Source organism: Siniperca chuatsi, linkage group LG14, assembly GCF_020085105.1.
Source record: "Siniperca chuatsi isolate FFG_IHB_CAS linkage group LG14, ASM2008510v1, whole genome shotgun sequence".
NCBI lineage: Eukaryota > Metazoa > Chordata > Actinopteri > Centrarchiformes > Sinipercidae > Siniperca > Siniperca chuatsi.
The window spans coordinates 9,455,822-9,477,163 of NC_058055.1; the positions used below are offsets into that span (position 1 = coordinate 9,455,822).

Genomic DNA, 21,342 nt, shown 5'->3' on the forward strand with positions numbered 1-21,342 from the left:
AACCTTTAGCAAGCCAGAGAGAGCCACATTATTACTTAAACGCTAAATTCAACAGATGGCCAGAGAAAGGAGGCCAAAGGGATGTCAATGTCGCTCTGTGTCTGTTGGATGTGTAAAGAGTCATTTGTTAGCTAATATGCTAGCCAGAACAATAGATTGGTAAGGTTTCGCTTGGAGTCTTGAGCAAACATTTCTCAAGCCCTATTGTGTTTATTACTTGCTGGGAAATGTCTTAATCAGACAATGATTATGCATAATTTGCAGTTACAAGTGTAGTGCGCATGGCTTTGACAGAGTCCCAGTTAAATTATTTCTTACAAATATAGTTTTTATAAAATATAACTTCTACAAAATCTTATTACAATTAATCTTACAATCAACAATTAGGGCCTTTTCCAGTCACCGTATTTGCACTATTATTGAACATTCTCTCTGTCTTTTGTTCATCACATCAGAATTTGTCAGTAAATCAGTATTTTGACTGGTTTAATATCTTTCAAGCATCAAAATTGACCCCCCTCGTCCACTCAGTGCAGGCATTTGCTGCAGTGCATTTCTCAGGCCAGAGGCAAGGGGGCCTGGCTGTGTGGCTATGAACCTGTGTTGATCCGTTACTATTCTTTAAAATGCTGAGCCGTCAGCAGGGGCCAGGTGAGGCAGTTTGTTCTGCTCACCACTCAATGGACATGTTTCATTGGCACCTTGCTGGAGGTCAGCAGTAAGTGACAGCCAGAGCTGTGGGGGTCAGGCCTACTACCCAGCTTTAGCTGGAGAGTGAATTACATTGTAGGTGGGGCAGGTGGGCTGAGCCAAGGCTGGGGGCTTAGATTGTGGCCCAGCAGCATGTTAAGGGTGTGTGTGGACTGTTTGCACAAATCCATTTGACCATAGTGTCACGCAGCTCTGTTTATACGCCTGATGTGTAAGAGCTACTTGGAAACCAAGCAATTCCCTTTTTCCACAGATTCCTCAACCAATAACTATTCTGTAGGGTATGTCACTTGAGTGATCGAGTTGGAAGATGTATCACTGAAGGATTAGGACTAGAGCTCATCAAAGAAAATAGCCTGGTCAGTGTGACACGCCACTTTAAAGTGGCTGAATATTTTAAGAGAGCCCTCTTTCTCAGAGGAAATGAAATACAGACGACGAGTGGAGAGGAGGAGGTTTTTGTTAGTTTCTGCCACTGCTCAGAGGCAGAGATGGAAGATTTTGAGATGTGGAGTAGATTGTTAGGGAGTGAGGCAGTTGGGGCCTATTTTCACCGCAGCTGAGGCCTCCACTAGCCACAAGCAGTTTATATAATTCCAGAGATGAGAGAACAAAATATCTTCTACCACACAAAGTAAGATTTTACTCCCTTCTCCTCCTCCCGGCTTTTCTATATCTCTTCCTCTTCTGCTTTACTCCAATCACCTCATGACAGCAATACCCAGGTACATCAAGGACAGTACAAGGCATTGCAGCATCGCCACACACAGACAGCCACAGAGCGACAGAGTGTAAACAGTCCCCTTTTACATGACATCTAGTCAGGATCATTGTGCTTGCTCTACCATGCATCACCTGCCTCTAAATGATTGTGTATTGTGGGGTGAGTGGATGTGTGTCCAGGTAACTGGACGCTGGCTGGTCAGGACTGCCTGGGAGCTACCCACGCCATAGAGAATGACTTAGTTGAGCCCCGCTGCTGAGCTCTTCTGAGCACGCTTAAGAGCTGAGAATTATTCCACTCATTTCTAGGTTCCTGTGAAGCATGACAAAAAACTCGAGTGCTTCATGCTCGCCCAATTCTCCTCCTGAGAGGAGCCGAGAGGCTCAGGGTTTAGAAGTTGTTCAGCAAACACTCACCATGATGAACATTAATTACATCAATTAAGTGGACCACAACCATTGTCTGGGATGACTAAAAACACTGTCAAAAATGCATTGACAGAGCACATGAGATGCAGTCCTGGAGGTGCTGCTGTTAGTTTAAGGTAGCTGCCAGACTACCAGACTGTAAGTAAAGGAAATACATTTTTTTATGTAAAAATTAATGATCTCCTATTTTATAATCTTTATTTGTGTAAAAGTTGTATAATGATTATTAGTTTTTAATGACAATAGTGGTATAATTTTCTCTCTGCTTGTCCTATTTCTCGGGTTTTTCTCACATAGCTTCTCCTGTTATTCATTATTGTTCTTGTTTAGGCATAATTGTAAATATAAATTAAGCTTATATATTAAAGGCACATTGAAACAGAGGTTCAAGGGTGTTGTGAGTGGTGGTGGGTGTTGGAGGCGTTCTTTTTGGGTCACTGTTCTTAAATGCACAGCATTGGTTTGTATTGGTTGGTTTGTATTTGTAGGTACTGGTTTAGTAATTACTAGCTAAAATTGTATTAAAGCATTACTATACAATGTGCACATAATGTTACTTGTGTCCAGTACTTTCAATTTATTTTACTTTGCTAGAAGCTGTGTGTCTTGGTATGTGTTTATGTCATTTGACTGCATTATATGGTTCTCAATGTCAAAGATAAATCAAATATGAAGAGAAATCATAGGAATTTTTAAATATGCATAAGAAATAAATAGAGAAATAGAAAGTTGTATGTAATAACTATGTGATTCAGTTTGTGTAAATATAAACAAATAGCCCAAATGGCCAATAGATAAAAAATGAAATAATTAGCAGAAACAACCAACTGTGATTGCCTTAAAATGCATGTGACACAAAGTGCAGACCTCACCATGGTGTGCTGACTTTTTTAATAGGGAGGAGAGTCCTGACTGGCTTCCTCCTTAGGGAAAACTGACTGTCCTTGTGGTGAACAGTAAAAGACATAAATGTATAACACCCAAGATGCCCCTAACGGCAAGTTGATGTTCATGTTTCTGAAGATACTGAATGCTGATGACCTTGGTAGCCAGCCATAATGATGCACACTTAGTTTATTTTAGGAACACAATGATCCACATAATTAACTTTGTAGTACAATGAACTGCATTTCCATCATCTTGGCAGTTGCCTGGAGTTTGTTTTACTTATAAATGATTAACAAGGTTGAATTCAGTTAGTCATATGTGGCTGCATTTATATTTAGACAACAATGGTGCTAATGCCAGTGTGAAGTCTGCTTAAACCATTGACATGGCTACGTAATTAATTAGGGCTGCAACTAACAATTGTTTTCATCATTGATTAATCTGCCAGTTATTTTCCTGATTAATTGATATATCTTTTTGTCTCTAAAATGATAGACAATTGTGAAAAATGCACAATTTCCCAGTACCCAAGGTGACATTCAAATAGCTTGTTTTGTCTGACCAACAGTCCAAAACCCAAAGATATTCAGTTATAATAAGGATACAAAACAGAGAAGAGCAGAAACTACTCACATTTAAGATGCTGGTACCAGCAAATGTTGCATCTTTGCTTGAAAAGTGACTCAAACGATTAATCGATTATCAAAATAGTTCCTTCATTTTCTGTCAGTCGACGACTACATTAATCAACTAATCATTACAGCTCAACATTAATTAAATTTCCTTCAAATAATCCTGTATTGAACAATGTAGACTGAACAAGAGTCTTGTGTTTAGGTTGTTGCTCCCATGGCAACCTTTTGTTTTTGGATAACTATACAGGGTGAAGCTGGTGAAAAGAGAGAAAGAAAAGTTTACAGTGTCAAGATTTTGTCGAGCTGTGTGTTCTACTTCACTAATATGTCCTCCAGATGTCATTGTTAGTGCTCTCATCTCTGATGATTTGCTCCATGTAACCAGCCATGCACTATAGCATGGCCTTCTGAATTGTACATTAGAAGAAGGGCCAGAACATGTTTGAATGGAAATTTGAATTGAAAGCATACGTAGCTGTTGTACTGTACCAAAGGGAAGGACTTCATTCATTCAGCAACTAGTTTTTATTAACAAATACGAAAACAACTGAAGGGTCATATTGTTAATTCCCCTGAATGGCTATTCATCACTTCTACTACAGTGGTCACAACATTTTAATATGCAGTGTGCACCTATTGGAATAAAATTAGGATGTAAGATGTAGAACCAGGAGGAGGAATCTAGATAATCTTTAGAAAACTGTAGTGATGAACACATGTTGTGTGTGTGAGGGAAATTGAGTTAGACAACAGAGAAGGTGCATGTCAGGGTTACCTGCAGCTGCATATGTGTGTGTGTGTGTGTTATATGAGAAACTAGAGTTTTAGAGCTGGAAGAAATACGGATATTCCTGCTTTTATGTGGCCTTACCTTCTCCTGTTTATCTCCTCCTCCTTTTCTTATCATGTCACTCACATGACCACATTTCCAGAGATAAAGGTTCCAGAATGATTAGCTACATTGTTTTCCTACTGTGTGTGTGTGTGTGTGTGTGTGTGTGTGTGTGTGTGTGTGTGTGTGTGTGTGTGTGAGAGAGCGAGAGGGAGGTAGGGAGGTGTGGGGGTAAGGTGCGTAGTTGGAGGGCCTGTCATAAAAAGCCATTATTGTAATTGGAAGTTAAAATCCCATTTGTTTTCCCCTCTGGTGCTTACTGTCAATACTAAGACAGGGGTCTTGTTACAAAAATTAACATTTGGTATCAGTGTCAAGGGTCATGCAAGAGAACATCAACTTATTGAAAAGGCTGCCACTCAAACAGCTGAGGCAGGAGAGATTATTTACTAAAGAGAAAATGTTTCTGTTGCAAACCCACAGTCACTTGCTGTTTTGTTTGTAATGATTTCTAGTACTCTCTGCTTTGGTACTTCTAAATGAGAACATTTGATGGTGCTGATCATTTTTAAACACAGGGCCAAGATGAATTTACATAAATACTGTAATTGGATTTTCTCAAAGGCTTTCCTTTTATACAATGCACTGAAACTGTATGTGTAATTTCCCTGTCCTGACCTTGTCTAGCAACACCACATGTCCGCCAACTCCACTTTGGTCTTTGGAAATTATGTGAAGCACTGATATTGGACTTGTTTGTGGATTTATTTCATTGGACTTACTTAATTTACTAATTTCACAGGACCCATTTGTTGGACTATTTTTACTGGACTTATACAGTAGTTCCTCTCCTGAGGCTTCTTTCAATTTTTATGTTTTGTGCAAAGACATTTTTCTGTGGAGAGTTTCTAATTGTCTTCTTGAAAAGCTTGGGCCAGGTCAGGTCTATAAAGACCACTGACACACTTTATGTGAAACTGAGCTATACAAATTAAATGAACTTGACTTGATATAAATATACAGTAGAAAGATACGACAAAGCTGGAGGACCCTCAACCTGGTGCAAGTTCAGAGACAGGGAGAGGGCAGCAGAGACCCAAAGTAGACTGGGAGGCACTATAGTGTAAAGAACAGAGCCCATTCCAAATATAGCTGTTAAAAGCAACTGCAGGGTCCAGACTCTGTCTCCTCTATGTGCCTTCCTGGACTGAAGGGGGATCAAAATATGTCAGTGAGTCAACCATTGCTCAGCCCTCTGCAGAGGGTTTAAAATTATTTAATTGATTCGTATTTCCCCCATGTTCAGTCCATATAATTACACATTTGATAAAAAGGTTTTATGATTTAAAAAATGAACTGTAGCTAAGATAATATGGAGGTTTGCATTACTGACAGAAAAGTTATGTCATTTTGAGCTATGGAGCTACTGCCCTTTTGAGCTTTCTTGTGAACAAACAAAATGATCTTTACCCTCAGTTTTTCTCACCCAAACACATTGCGTGTATACTTTTAAGAAACGTGTTGAGTGCATTTCCTTCCACATAAAACCTTTGCAAAGCTGATTTAAAAAAATATTTCAAATCCTGCATTGTTTAAATCAATGTTTACTTGCTAGCAGTCTTCTTCTTTTCTGCCCTTGCGGGCACTTTGCTACACTTTTTTGCACCTTATTGCCACAAACTGTCGATCAGTGGAATAGCATGAAACTGGTAGCAGGACTGTATGTTGTGTCACCCTCGTGTGTGCATGTACTTCTTGTGCTCATGAACAATATAAACAAAACGGGTACCCACTCGTAAAAACATTGCTCCATAGCAATACTAGTGGTCCAAAACTCCACAGGGTGCCCTTAAGTAAGACTTCTTAGTAATTATAGAAAAAAACAATGTTCATTATAAAAGGGAAAGTGTCTTAAAAAAATGTAAAGACAAAATGACAGCGATTTTGTTACTTAATCACATTTTTGTGCAGAATACAGTGAATTTGGCGGTCTTACAGCCGATTTGTCCTATTCCCTACAGAAGTCCCTAAAAATGTTTTACTTTTGTGGGACATGAGCAAGACCCAGATATTTGTATTATTAAAAAGTATTTTCATTATTTTTGTTTTGTATTTCAAAGCACGACTGGCTCATGTCAAAACAAGATTAATTTCAGTGTTCTGCATGCTAAATAGACCTCCACAGCTACATTAAGGCATGCTGTGTCTCATAACCCTGGAGTGAGTTTTAGATATCCAGTCATGTTCACAATATATTGTCTAGGAAAATGTGTTAAATGTTCATAACGTGCTTGCTCAAATGTCCCAGATTTGGCCACAAGCAAGCATCTAATTAGCATAATATTCATATTTCCGAAAAGCTCTTAAGAGCACTTCTGGCATTGTCCATTTCTCTTATTTGCCTCTTATTGCTGTAACGTTTGCTTAATGCCTGGCCTGTGCCTAGCGATTGCATGCTGTGCTCATTGTGAATGCAGTGTGAATGTGCTGTTTGGGTATGGGCCCATGCATCTCCTGGGCCCTATAATCAGCTCTAAGCTGCTTCTATCAATCTTCATAACTGTAGAGGGTTGAGGAGGGAAGTGCAGCTAATCAGCTCTAACCGGCCCCATGTTCAGCTTGACTGTCACTGTTATAGCATGGCCATATGCAAACAGTGTCCCTTACATGTGCATCCCGTACTCACATCTTGGCCGTCTCACAGGGCCATTCCACAGATGGCCAGCTCTAGCAGAAGTCAGGTTTTGAAAGGGCCTGTGACTTTCACTGAATAGCTGTTAGTGTAGGTTAATATAGGAGTGGTGGCCCTGCAGTGGTGGCAATCACAGCTCTGATCAGAGCTGGGCTTCAAAGACGTCTGTGCAAGTTGAAGCCAGAGTTGTCATTAGCTTCTGCCCTGTGCTTGACAGCCATTCCCCACCCCCAACTCCTTCTTCCTGTCTCGCTCTCTCTTTCTCTTTCTCCCTCTTTGTCTCTCTCTTATCGCGCTCATTTTCTGTCCATGTGCAAATGGCTACTGTAATCCTGGGACTGGGTGCTTGGGCCTGTCACTCCACATTTGCACTAAGCATTTTTCCTTCTCTCATCTCCTTTGCCCTAATTGTATTGTAATAAGCAATTACAGATCTATTTATGCACACTAGAGCTGAGATTGGACCACTTTTTAAAAGGGCGTGTAGGGGAGTGGAACTGGACCAGGCAGTGCCCCTCATCCTTAACTTGTAGCTGAACAAAGACACCACTGCTGCTAATCGCTCAGCTTCTCTTTTTCTCTCACTGATGATCTAATCCTGCTTTACTATCTTGTGCTCTGCTTCTGTTTTCCATACTGTGCAGAACGCCCTCCAAAGCAAAAGTGATTGTGCTGTTGTTTGTTGTTTATTGGCTGTGTTTTCTCTTTGTGAGTCAGCTCTAGTGATGCAAATAAGCAGAGGCAGTGTTTACCTGGACTGGCCATGTTTTCCCTGTGTGTGTGTGTGTGTGTGTGTGTGTGTGTGTGTGTGTTCGTGAGTGTGTGCACATCGTGCCTGCACAACGTCTAGGCCTTTGATCATACTACATTGCATTGACAGATGCTCTCTGGTGCTTTCTGGTTGCTTATGAACGAGGCCACAGACGGGATCTGAATGCCAGTAATTATATCCCCTTGCTAGAACGATAACAATTGTGGCTTATACAACAAAGTGCGATGGCTTTTTTCTATTTGTCCCATTATTTTTAGGTATGAGAAATGACATCGAAATCCCCTGTCTGCTTCCTCCCTGTCTGGGGCTCTGTGTTTACAGCTGTTTGTGAGCCTGTGTGAGAGGTGGGGGCCATGATAAAGGCTTACACCTTGTAATCATAGCTGGATGTGTGATCTCAGCGACCTGCCTGAGAACTGGCTCGGAGAATGGCGTGCATGTGGTGTGTGTTGGAGAAGGGAGGGTGGTGACTGAAAGATCCACTAACAACAAATCTGCTGTAAGGAACAGTAAGTTAATCAGGAATATGACCTGACTCAAAAGGTTTGGAAGCTGTGATGAGGTTATAAAGCAAGAACTGAGGTAAGAACAGTGAGCAAGGTTAGAGGTGTAAGCTTTACTGATGCTATGCTCTTATGTAATTTACAATATAGTGTAGTTGAGGTGATGACATTTGGCTATTTAACTAATATTTCCTTGCGGATAACCTTCTTCTTGTGGGATGAATCCACACTTGCAGTTCCAAAAGTGTCTTCCCTTCAACCAGTATTCCAAGTTTAGCAGCAAAAAGCTTTAGTTTTGTGCTCCATTGCTTTCCAGACATGCGTAACATGCGTCAAAACAGTCCGGCATCAAATCTTACTTTGCGGCACTTTATGCAAATCAGATGAACTGAGGCTGGGCTCATTTACATCTGCAGTCTTTGTAAATACCCTGCTAAATAAAAAAAAAATTGAGTAGATGCAACATTTTGCTCCCCTGATGGTAATTTATGACAGGCTTTGTAAATAGCCCCCTAAATGTGAAAATATTTGTAAGCAGTAATTCATCTATTAAATTAATGTTTTGGGATGTTTTTGAATGTAATAATGACCATTTTAAAGGTCCAGTGTGTAACATTTAAGAGGAGCCATTGACAGAAATGGAATATAATATTTCTAAGTATATTTTCATGTTGTGTCACCTGAAATAACCTGAAAATAAGAATCATTTTGTTTTCATTACCTTAGAATAAGCCCTTTATATCTACAGAGGGAGCGGGTCCCCTTCCATGGAGGCCGCCATGTTGCACCGCCATGTTTCTATAGTAGCCCTGAATGGACAAACCAAACACTGGCTTTAGGTGGGGACTTTTGCGTTTTTAGCGAGTTTCGCGGCCACCCTAGTTTCTCCTACACGCTTAGAAGGGAAGGGTGAGGCGAGCGTTATTCAAAGGGTTTCAAATTGCAATTTCACCACCAGATGCCACTAAATAACAGCCTTCATAGTAAGGCATAGTTAAAATACATTTTTACCCACTTTGAAGAGCTGATGGACATGCAAGTTTCATGTTAGGAAAAGATGGCATAGAGAAAGGTGACGACACTGATCTGTAATCTAAGAATGAACGTTTTCATCCCCTCCTCTCACCGTAAATGGTGTCAGCTTACAACTTTTCCAGTAAAACCATTTAATCTCTTCAGCCATCTGTCTATCATTGCCATGCCTTTCTGGATGGAATTTTAAAGACAACATAATTCGAGCATCAGAGCTTGAGTGTCTGTGTAAAATTCCAAGATTTGCATAAATATGTTACACTTTTTTTTTTTTCCACTCTGCCTGCTTCTCTTCTATTTTTTATATTGTTTCACCCTATGTATATTCATCTCCTCTCATATCCTTCTTGGGGAGTTAATAACATTTACTTTTAGTACATTTTTGTCTTAGTTCAGTTGCAGTCTCAGTTCTGCATGCATGTTCAAACAATAGTGGCTTTTTGTAGGTGAAACACAGAGGCTCTTTGAATTTACTTTGCTGGCACAGATCCAAGTCCTAAAATTTCCACAAATAATAGTAATATTTTATCCTGCAATATTAGCTACAGACTTATCTTTCTTTCTTTTTTTACTTTCTCAGTACTCACAGCAGCCCCCACTTTTATAGCCCATACTTAAACCAGGAGCACACCATTATAAAGGATTTGCAATGAATGTATTGTTAACACTTAGTGTGGAAAAGAGGAAAGACAGCTATACACACACACACGCAAATCAGTCAATAGATCAGAGTCATCAAAGTGAAACAGCCTGGTCTTGAGTGACTTATGATAATTACCTGCCTTGCATGGCCTAAAAAGATAAGTTTGTTCTGTTGCTTTGTGAGTCAGAGGGGTGGGTTAAAGTAGCCAAACTGCCATTGTGTGTTTTGCATAGATTTTGTGTGCATTTTTTACATTGTTTGTGTATCTGTCTATGAAGGTTTGCCAAAAAGTCACCTCTAAAGTTACTAAGAGATTTAAGTTTACAGAAAACATGTTCTCGTCATTTACAGTATTTTACAGTACATTTTTGTCCCTACTTGGCTATTACCAACACTTTTCACCAGTCTGGCTGACTCAGTTGTGTCTAAAGTTCAACTTATAGACACTTGGCCCCCCTGCAGACCATACCAAAATGATTAGGCAGATTGCTGCAGCCCAAAATCCATCAAGGAAAAATCCTGAATATTTAACATGAACATTAGACTTAGGCATTTGACTGCACATGCCTCAAACTTAACATCTTAATGAGGCTGCAGCATGTCAGGTACAATTGCCTGCACTGTGGTGTCCCACTCAGCCTTTTACCATTCTCAGGTCCCTTTGCCACACCACAAAGCATTGCAGGGTGTAACAGATCTAAATCTTACTTTTGTCCAACTGATGATAAGAATAAAGGGCTATTTATGCAATATAAATGCTTGTATATTTTTTTGTGATCGATATGATTAATTTAAATAGCTCAGGGGATTTACTGGGTGTCAGGTTTGTACTCCCACTATGCTAGCCTCCACATCCTTCCTGGCAACTCACTGTGATGTCAGCAACTGCCAAGAGTGTCTCACTGTGTGTGTACGCTGCAGGCTAGGAGTAGGATATTGTTGTTGAGCTGTATGGACAAGCAGTCAGTTTTAAGCACTCTGTGGACAGTATTTACATGACATGTAGACTGACAATGGCTTACATTCTTTACACATTGTTAAAGTACCAGCACCAACTCTACAATGTAGACTATGTAACAGTGTTTGCTAGTGATTTAGAGTTGAAGGAATAGCTATTTTTGGCTTGAATGTTCATTTTGCTAACAGATTGTGATGCACTGAAGTGGCAATCTAAATGCAGAGTTGAAGTTCTGAAAAAGATGCATGTCAATTTGAGTTGTGCTTTTATTAAAATCAAGATGGTGCTGATGCCATTATGGCTGTTTTAAGAGTCACAAAATTAAACCAGTCTCTTCCTAACTTCTGGAAATATTAAAATGAGTTAGAGCTAGCCTTCATTACTTAAGTGACAGGCATCATGAAATAGCTTCTGTAGTCTTTTCTTGATGACTTCATAGAAAAGGTAATGCTATTTCTAGAGGTATATGGTTTTTGTTCTGTCTGTCATTGTTAAAAACTGCTAACAGGTGTCAATAAGAGTGCACCAGAAGCTTTTTACATTTTTGTCTGCCTCTCTGAATGTATCTGCGGCATGCCTTCTATTACCATGGTAATGCACTAGGGCAGTAATTGTTGCAGCCCTATGCACGCACAGCCTCACGCACTCAAGAAATTTGAAACACATTCATGTGTAAGCACACATGCACTCAATCATGCACACTCATAACTCCCCTTACTGTCTCTTAGGGATGTGCAAAAATAACTGAATGTTTGAAAAATTGGGTTAAAGGAAAAAGTGGGTTGAAGAGTGGTCCATTTTTAAATCTGTCAGCTTGAATTGAAATGTTGTCAGAAGAGGCAACACCACCCAGGCCCGAATGATCGCAACTAATGTTGCTGTAAATGCAGTGAAGGGAATTGTCGGTTCCCTAGTGGTTATTTTTGTGTAGTGTGTGATTTGGTAATAAAGAAAATGCATTTGTTAAAATGTAAAATGATCCGTGTCAAATTAAATACAATTCCAAAGTCATTTAATCCAATCAGCATAGAGTTATTGCACTTGCTGCATATTTACATTGAAACAAAATAACAGGAGTTCTTTAAGTAGTCTGGAAATAACAATCATTAATAGCCTTTGCTCCTAGTATCTCAAACAATGGTAGCACCAAATGGTACTGTATAGCCATAGGCATAGAGGGACACAATATAAAGCTATGGGGCTTAATGCTGTCACCATGGAGAGAAAAATAGAGAAAGTAATTGTGTTGTACCAGGACTCAAGCAATCCCATCAGCTATTGGGCAGACATGTCAAAGTATAAAGACAAGGCTGAAAATTTGACTGGTTGCAGCCTGATGGAACAAGGGCGAAAAATGACCGGGGAATGGGTGGCCCAGAAGGGAAGCAAGACAAACAGCTGATGTAGCGAGGCAAGCAGAGATGAACATTGACTTGTTTATTTTTTCTTACCTAGATTGGCAATGATAAAAGTGAGTGATGTTGATAAATACTCGCACAGCCAGTTTATCAGCAGCTGTCTGGCTTGGGGTTGCCGGCGGCAGCATCCAAGGCTGATAACCTCTGAGGCCTGAGGCATGATGTTGGGAGGAAGAGGAGGGGGGTGGGGGTAGAGGATGATGCTGCTGCTTGGTCTTGGCCAATCTATAACCCTAAACCGGCCAGTTGATATTTTGCGTGTCCACCAGTAGAAGTCAAACATTAAGAAGGAGGGAAAAAACACTATTGCCATAAGTTTCACTATGATCCTGTAATGCTCATCACACAGCAGGTAATAAAATTGTTGGATGAATGAAAAATGGAGACAACTTAGTTATTCTTAGATCCTTACCACTAATAGGCCAAAACATTTAGCATGTAGCATAATATTACCATGTTAGCATTTAAACATGCTAACATTAGCATGTTAACATATGTGGATTTCAGCACGTTAGTATGGCACAGTTACCATGGTAACATGCTTATGTTACCATGTTAGGATGGTGATGGGTATCTGGTCATTAATTTAGAGGTATCACGTCCTATAGTGGAAATATTGACTTGTTGGTGGTGCTAGATGAAAAATCATGGGATGATTTGGATGCTTTCATATTTTATTCTGGACCAAAGTGAACTTGATCTTGTCACTCCAACAACCATGTTAGTGCGCTGGAAATGTTTGTAAGACTTGAACCTAAAATTTAACACCTTTAAATTATTTTCCGTGTGTGTTGCTCAGTGGTATGTTTGTATATAATTTGAAATGGCATTTGCACCTATATTGATTGTCTGAGATGGTCAAGTCTATTTTGCACACCTATGTGCCATTGCCAATTACTGCACAAACTGTTTGCATAGCTAAACCTTTGGCCCATTGCGCATTTTCATGAGCCTGAAGAAGCGCTGAGCGAAATGCATTGCTCTTGTCAGTTATAAAAGATATTGGATTATATTTTTCACTAGTGTGCGGTCTCTACCACAAACTCTTGTGGTTACTTTTTTCTGATTAACTGTTCATCTTGCAGTTACTAGCACCTCCAACCCTGAAGTACATGCTGTACGCAGAACTTTTCTTTTTTACTTTTAATTTGGACATTAAATATTGACCACCAGAGTGTATTACGATTTTTTTTTATTCATAAAAGCTTCTATTTTCTTATTTTATTTTATTTTTTACAAAAGTAGGTTTAATTTAATTTGTGGTTAAACAATATAATAAGAAAAATGTGAAAATTCACAGAAGCAAAAAAAAAAAAAAAAAAAAAACTGTAAAAAGAGAGGGCCCATGTGTGGGAGGCTGTGTGCATATGTGCAGGCTATGTGCCTGTGAGACTGTGTGCACCTGGAAAGCACTTGACAGATGGTTACTTCAGCTCTAGCTGAATGTTGCTTCTTTTTTCTCAGTGTTAAGCCTCTTTCATAAATCGAAAGCGTTTCGGTCAGCATTTTGATCAAGGTAGACTTTTTCAACCTTCTTGATAGTTTGCTGTGCATTTCTAGAGCATGTTTATCCTGTCCCATCATTTATTTTTGTTTGATTCTGGCGAGCCAAGGGAGATCAGAGCTGTGACTTTCTCTGCTGCCTTTTCTGCTCCTTTTTTTGTTTGCCAGTAAGATTACAGAGCAGTGCATCAAAAATCATTATATGCCACATCATATCAGTACATTCTCAATCTGTAGCATGAATTTGGTACTTTATAGGAGACTGTAAGGATTATATTTGGGAAAATGTGTTTCTGGAATCACAGTAACCTACAGTACTCTCGTCCTTTCTCCATTAGCCAAACAGGTGCAAGAACCAGACAGTTTGTTAGACCATTAGTTTAGACTATTATTGTACTAGTTAAGAGTTTTTTTCATTAAATCTCCCACATCATTAGTCCAGTTGTTTCCCAATAACAAGACAAAGAGTAGTGGATCTGACACAAATTGTGTCGATATCGCCTCAAGCTAGGAAATGTTATGTCCACATCAAACATGCTAAATCATTTGCAGTGCCATCACCTTTGTCTGTTTATTTCCAGAGGTCGGCTGAAACAGGCTGAGTTCAAAGTCCTCTCCACAGTGAGAAGCAGCCTCTCACTGCAAAGTCAGATCAGGCCAACGCAATAGCCATAATAACACCATAGGTGCCATAGAGACATGAAGTGCTTGAGCCTCAGTGTTATATTAATTTACATTTTTTCTGTGACCTCAAAAAAAGAAGACACTACCTATAAATAAAACAGACATTTCAATATTAATTTGTCTCAGATCAAATTTCATGGTAATGCAAAGTCTTATTTACAAGTTAAATGTTAGGTGTTGTGTGTCAGCAAGGAAAATCATTACCTATGCTGACCAGATGTTTCAGAGATCTGAGTTTAGGATAAGACTGGGCCCGTTGTTAAATGTTGGTGCATGAATACCATTTCATTCAAGTTCACTGGTTAATTTTTAATTGTAGGCAAAAAAGAAATAGTCCCTCACATATTTGACACTGGTGTTGAATTGTTACTGTATTTCTCTGAGAAATTGTCCTCCTAAATTTAGCATGTACTCTCACAGCAGATGTTCGTGCCCTTTTTGATGCCGTGGGTAATAATCCTTAATATTCTTGCTGTTTGAAACTAAATGAGGCTTTAATGCACTCTGATTCCATCTTCCAGCACTCATTAATTGTTTTTTGAAAGTCCATAAATTATTTCTCTTGTTGTTTTTTTTAGTTTTGCAAAGATAAACAGAAACTTATGGATGAAATGGAGGTCTTTAATCCTGTGACAGTCTGTTTTGATTAGAGCTTCAATTTGAAATGCCATTGTGAGAGAAATTCACAGAACTGCTTTTCTTAGCCAAGAGTATTTTTTCCTGCCAAAACCTTCAGCATTTGTGACCTTGCTATAATACTAAAGTTAAAGTAAAGTGTTTTTGAAACTTAATTGTGTGAATCCATTTATTCCTGTTTAGCAACAATGTGTCCTCACTCCTTTATATCCTTCCCATCACAGGTGCTGCTCACTCACTGTGTTTGAAGCGTCATTAAAGGTGTTGTGCAATGCATTTGAAGCCTCAACACTAATCTTCTCCTCTCGCCCTTTTCTTTCCAGATGGTCACAAGAACAAAGAAAATATTTGTGGGTGGCTTGTCAGCCAATACGGTAGTGGAGGATGTGAAGCAGTATTTTGAACAGTTTGGGAAGGTAAGACTGTTTTCATTATTACCCTGCATAGTGTTGTCACAATAACCAAAATTTCAGCACTCTTCGATTCAATTGCATGCTGTGTTTTTTATCGTCATTAAGATAATGTGAAAGATGTTAATTTGATCATTCGCTAAAGACGCAATCCACAATCAGTGTACAGCGCCCCCTGTCACTCCAACAGCGTCACTGTGGTTAAGGAAATTGACCCTTAAAAGAAGCCAGCGGCACTGGTTTGGCTCCTTTCCTGACAGTAAGACAAATAAATGTCTATTGTGACAAGCAAACACCTGAAGATATGGCAATAGCTGCACACAGCCCACCATGCCCGGTCAACAACCTGCATCTTGCTTACAGAGCAAACAAGCAATGACTAGCAGCCACGACCAAACCCCTCTGCAAAAAACAAAAAACAAGTATTTTTTTTTCTTATCTATGGCAGTCTTACATTAGAAACAAATATAGTTATACATATAAGGGAATCGAAGTTAGGATTTTGATATTATGGCAACACTATTCCAGTGTGGTCTGAAAGAAAAACACATGCAGTTCATTCAGCAGAGGCTCATATTCAGCTGTTTGTTGCTGTCTGCTGCAGCAGTTTCTGCATGCTGTTCTCATGACCAACACCCAGCTAAGTGAGTGCATATATGCACACCCTTTCATACAAGGACATGCGCACACACACACACACACACACACACACACACACACACACACACACACTCTCAAGCGTGTGCACACACATGGGCATGTGCACGCACAAACCGGCTTTGATACAGTGGAAGCATTTCACAGATAATTTCCCCACACTGAGCAGAGATCCATTTCCCTCATGTCATATTCCACATCAGTCAAGGTCACCTTCAGCCGATACAGTCCCTGTAACATCAGCTCTTGACCTTGAGTTTAAACAATTTCACTGAGGATGGATTTTTCATGGGCACATAATGTACCATGTCCTGAAAGAGACCAAAGAGCTGTTATAAATTAATAGAAACTGTTATTTTTTGTTCAGAGACAATATGCAACCACAACCAACCCTCCCCTATAAAGTCCTGTGCCATTTGCTTGCCTGAAGGCGAGCAAGGTGAAGGACTTTGTTTTGCTCTTTATCTGTGGAAGTGGCATTTAAGACCTCACTATGGCCTGGTCTGCCATTCCAAATAAAGATGGCTTATTTGCTCAATAGAACACAGCAAGCAAAAATTCAGCACGACTTTGCAATCAATGGATCTGAGAAAGGGCTCGAAATGATTTTCGACTTGATTGAATGACATAATTGACTTGATTATACAAAGTTTTTTCCTCCTTGAGGAATCCTCAAATGCTTAGGAGGAAACAAACAAATCAGACTGATTGAGCAAGATCTTGTGCATGTTTCTGTGTGTGCTTTTATAGCCTACTTGTGCATGCTTGGATATGTCTGCAGTACTGCTCTCGCCATGCGTGAGTGTGTAAGCGATTAAGTGTATTTATGTGGGTGCATGATTAGGGGTGTGTGTGTGTGTATGAGCAGGTTTGAGTGTCTTCAGCAAAAAGGAAATCTGAGTAGATATTGTAGGCTATGGCAGACAAGATACAGAGCAAAAAGAGGTATTGTTCTTGCTCTGTTTTGTGTGTGTCCTTCCTTTCTGCCTTACACATCCCAGGATTTATTAAATAGCCTGCCTGTCACTGCAACCTACTATTATTGCCACATACACACCACTCTGAGGACTTATCCACAGAAGGGAAAACCAATTAATTCAGTTTACCCTCCATAGAATCTTGGTTGGCAGTATATGTGTCAGTCCATCATCTGTCTGTCTTTCTGTCTGTCTGCCTATGTGCATGTCAAGGGGGACATGCACCACCATGGTCACAGGGCACCTAGTCATTTATATTTCTGGGAAGTATGTTTTGAAGCACTTATCAATCATCACGCAACTACAGCTTAAGGCACCGGCAAATTTTCTTCCTCACTGGGAACAAGCCATTTCACTGATATTTTTTAGCAAGTACTGTATTTGTGTGTGTGTGTGTGTGTGTATGTGTATGTGTGCTAGGCAGCATAGGCCAATTAGCAGGATGTGGTCTACAGAGATGGCTGTGGTTGGGAGGCAGTGGAGGGGAAACAGCTGGTGTGGCCACAATTGGGTCACAGGTTCTGTCTGTAACCTCCACACCTCCCCTCCCTCCCGCCTCATTCCCGCCCTTCTGTCTCCATTCTGTCAGGGGGAGAGGTGGCATTTGTTATGGGGAGAGGCTGACAGCTCTCATGCACATCAGTCTCACTGCCACTCTCCCAGCCGTCACCATTAGGAAAGAGCACATGCCCGAGCCTGGCACAACTTCAGAGGAGCTCCTCCACAGCCAGAGCCACTTTTTTGTCGCCTACAGTATACACTGAAGGTGTGCATTTGAAGTGATTGTGACAGTCATTTGAACAGAACTGAAGTGTGGTTCTGTTTGGCTGATTCTAATGCATCTCAGATGGATCCCATTACCTTCCTAATAGTAGCCACATCCTGCCTTCCTTTTTTATTTTTCTCAGGCAGCACACTGCACCTTAGCCCTGCAAGCCAAATGAGACAATCTTATCAACACTGCCTGGCCTCCCTTTATATTCAGGGACTCTTAACTGGAGGCTGCTGCTGTTTCTGTCTTGCAATAAAGTCAAATGAACCAGTGTGCTGTTTGTGCTATTATGTGCTATTGTTAAGACTTATACAATGTAAGAAAAGACAATGTTAGCCTTTTAGAGATCATGTTTTTGGTTTATATGTAGGCTCCGCCATTTTTATTTGATAATGTTATGTTTGCAGTATGCACAGTCATTTGTACGTTTTTTTTTTATGCATTTACCTTCCTGCCTTTCCCTTTGTCAGTGGTAACATAACATGCAGAAATACCCCCCAAATATCAGCCTACAGAGGTGACAGCACTGAAAAGATTCCATGATATTATTATGCATAAAGTCTGTATAATTTTCAAAGGCCAAAGGTCAGGGGCAGCTAAAGAACAGCAGATGTGCTTGTAGGGATTCAGTGTCTTGCAAAGTATTACTTTTGTACTAGTCTGAAGATCTACACACCTACAAAAACAGTTCAGTATAGACACTTAAAAAATGCAGTTCTCATATAAGGTAAAGGTTTAATAAGGTAAAATGACTTATTTTCAGCAGGCCACACCAATGCTTTGTGGAAATATAGAATGCGTTGCATGTTATGTTGATCTCTTAAGTATTCATTATTTTCTTTTTGTATGCTTGAATAAAATGCCCTCTTATTTTCCAATAAATGAAACACCTGTTAACAAAACAAAACACCTACCACCTCAAAATGTTCCATTGAGACAAGCACTTGATTAAAGATGGGAGTTGGTGTGATGACACCTTATAAATTGGATGTGACGTACCAGCATAGCCCTGCCCAGGCATGAAAATAGCTCTCTCTACAGTTAAAGGCATAATTAGTTGGGGTGGCTAATTCTTCCTCATTGGTTTATCGTAATCAGCTTTGAGTGCATCTCATAGTGCTCTTATTTGGCTAAGCTGAAACAACTCCTGCTCACTGACTCTGTTTCTGCACTCCTGTCCATTGGCTGGGCTTTGCTGTGCAAGCCTGAAGCTGACTTTTAGTTTAATCAGAGGCTACTTGCTTCCATGTCACTGGGCTGCCACAATTGTCCCTTTATGTCCAGGCTGTCCTGGTTCTCATGCTCCATGGGTCTAGAGCCAGATCCTGGAGGTGGAGCTGAATGGGAGGAGGAGGAGGAGCTTAACTAGTTCACTGCCACTGGGCTCTGGAAGGATAGGCTTACAAAGGTCACTACTGAGTTAGACAAGCAAAGCAGAGCCTCGAGTCTTAAGATGAGAAAATGATCTCAAAGTTTAAAAAAAAGAGTTTTGACACCTGTTGGAGGACATTGGAAAGATATCTGTTGGAATGAGATGATGGAAAGAGATCATTGTCAGAACACAGAGAAGAGACCAGCCTAGAGCAGTGGCATGCTCTCCCTTTTGCGTTTCACCTCTGGCCAGCCAGGCGTCTGCATACTTCTCTCAGACCTTCACTGAGAGGAAGCAGATGAGAGGAAATTATAAAAGCATCAGAAAAAGGTTCCTTGGTTAGTGCATGAAATTCGTTCTGGGGCTTTGGTAATCTAATACCATGGCTGACATTTTGTGTGCCCTTAGATTTTGTAAGTGGCAGAAAAATAACTGTGTGACTGTCTGTAAAGACTGTATGAATTCATTTTGCATACCTGCCCAAGTGCGTTGGCCCTTAACAACATTGGAGGTTTTCAGGTATTTCAGGTATTCCATGCAGGTATTTCATGTAAAATCTGTTTTATTTGATACTTTTTCTTGAGTATAGTGTGCCTTTTTGCATTATTCAGTTCTGACAGGTTTTCAATGTAGTGAGTCCCCGGGATCCACAGGTAATCATTTGAGTGGGTCCCAGGAAAAACAATTATAGTGTTAAACTCATGTTTAGGGATGGGTATCATTAGGATCTTAGCGATACTACTACTCTTATTGGTTCTTTGTCATTACTTAATAATTGCTTTGACAGAGCAGATTAAAATTAAATATAGCTTTTTACATGTTCACATGTTTATGCTTGTTGAACAGGTGTATTGATAAAGTATTGGCTTTTTACTCGTGAAGGCTTTAGTGCACTTACTTACAGTAATGAGCGTAGTTTTTGTCAACTCGAGTAACCGCCTCTGCTGTTCTGACTGCGCTCCGTGTGTGTTTGTGTGAGTATGTGTGTGTGTGTGTGTGTGCGCGCGTGTGTGTGTGTGTGTGTGTGTGTGTGTGTGTGTGTGTGTGTGTGTGTGTGTGTGTGTGTGTGTGTGTGCGCGCGCATGCTCAGCCCTGACACAGAGAGCAGGTGAGAGTCTGCAGCCTGATAATAAATTACACCAAGCTTTTTGAAAGCAAGGTTTCTTCAGTTTATTTACATGATTTCAACATGTATTTGTTGTTCACAATATAGCACTGTCAGGGAAAAAATATGGTGCGTCCCCTGGACGCATCAATAGTAAGTTTACTGTGTCCTTTCCAATCTTAATGTGTCAGAGACGCAGGACGCGTACCTAACAACATCACTGTTACTCTAATGTTGTAAAGTTGCATTGTCTTGGACTTGAGCTACTTTCTGCTACTGTCAGCCCTTACAAAGTACATCTAAACCACTGTGCAGAGATTACAAATCACCAATAATCCTTACTGTGACACTGATATCATCGTTCTTGATATCTATTTGATTGCAGAATTACATTTTACCGTGGATGACAATACAATTAAGCATTTACAGTGACAACATATACACAGGGCTTAAACTGGAAACTGTGAAGGTGCATGTTAATGCATTGAAGTGATGGGAGCTCTGAGGAAAGCAAAACCCAAATACACAATTGCTTCATGTTCACTGGCTGAAATAGCAAACATGGATGATTAATGCAGAAAAAATACACTTTATATGAGCGAAAGGAACCTAATCAAAAGGCCACAGTCCTTCATTCCACTTCCTCAGCTAGTGCAGGTGCACATTTGCATGCCATTTACATGGTAGCTCACAGTGACCACTACTACTCCAGCGTTGCGTGTCCATCATCTGCTGACATTCTGTGATTGTTTCCTCTCTGCTGCGACTCGCCCAATCAGTTGAGGATATAGTCTGGTTCCAGTGATTATAAGGAGTGATCAGAGCAGCAATGATGGAGCATGTGCCTTGCAGTAGAGATTTAGCCAGAGGCTTCAGTCTCATTGCAGTCACTTGTAGTTAGTGACTGAGACTAGCAGTGAGAAGGGCAGAGCAATATAAATGAATTGGCTATGAATGTGGATACGGCTGCGGTGCTGCAGGGACACACAG

General features: G+C 40.2%; 1 protein-coding gene across 12 annotated transcripts in view; it reads left to right on the forward strand.

Annotated features, from left to right (window-relative positions):
• Window positions 1-21,342, forward strand: part of LOC122887872 (RNA-binding protein Musashi homolog 2) — a 239,742-nt gene that overhangs the window by 60,429 nt on the left and 157,971 nt on the right. For all 12 annotated transcript variants that reach the window (XM_044221504.1, XM_044221509.1, XM_044221506.1 and 9 more), the window contains exon 6: window positions 15,383-15,475. In XM_044221504.1, the coding sequence (XP_044077439.1) occupies window positions 15,383-15,475 (93 nt within the window). The remainder of the gene's footprint in view (window positions 1-15,382; window positions 15,476-21,342) is intronic.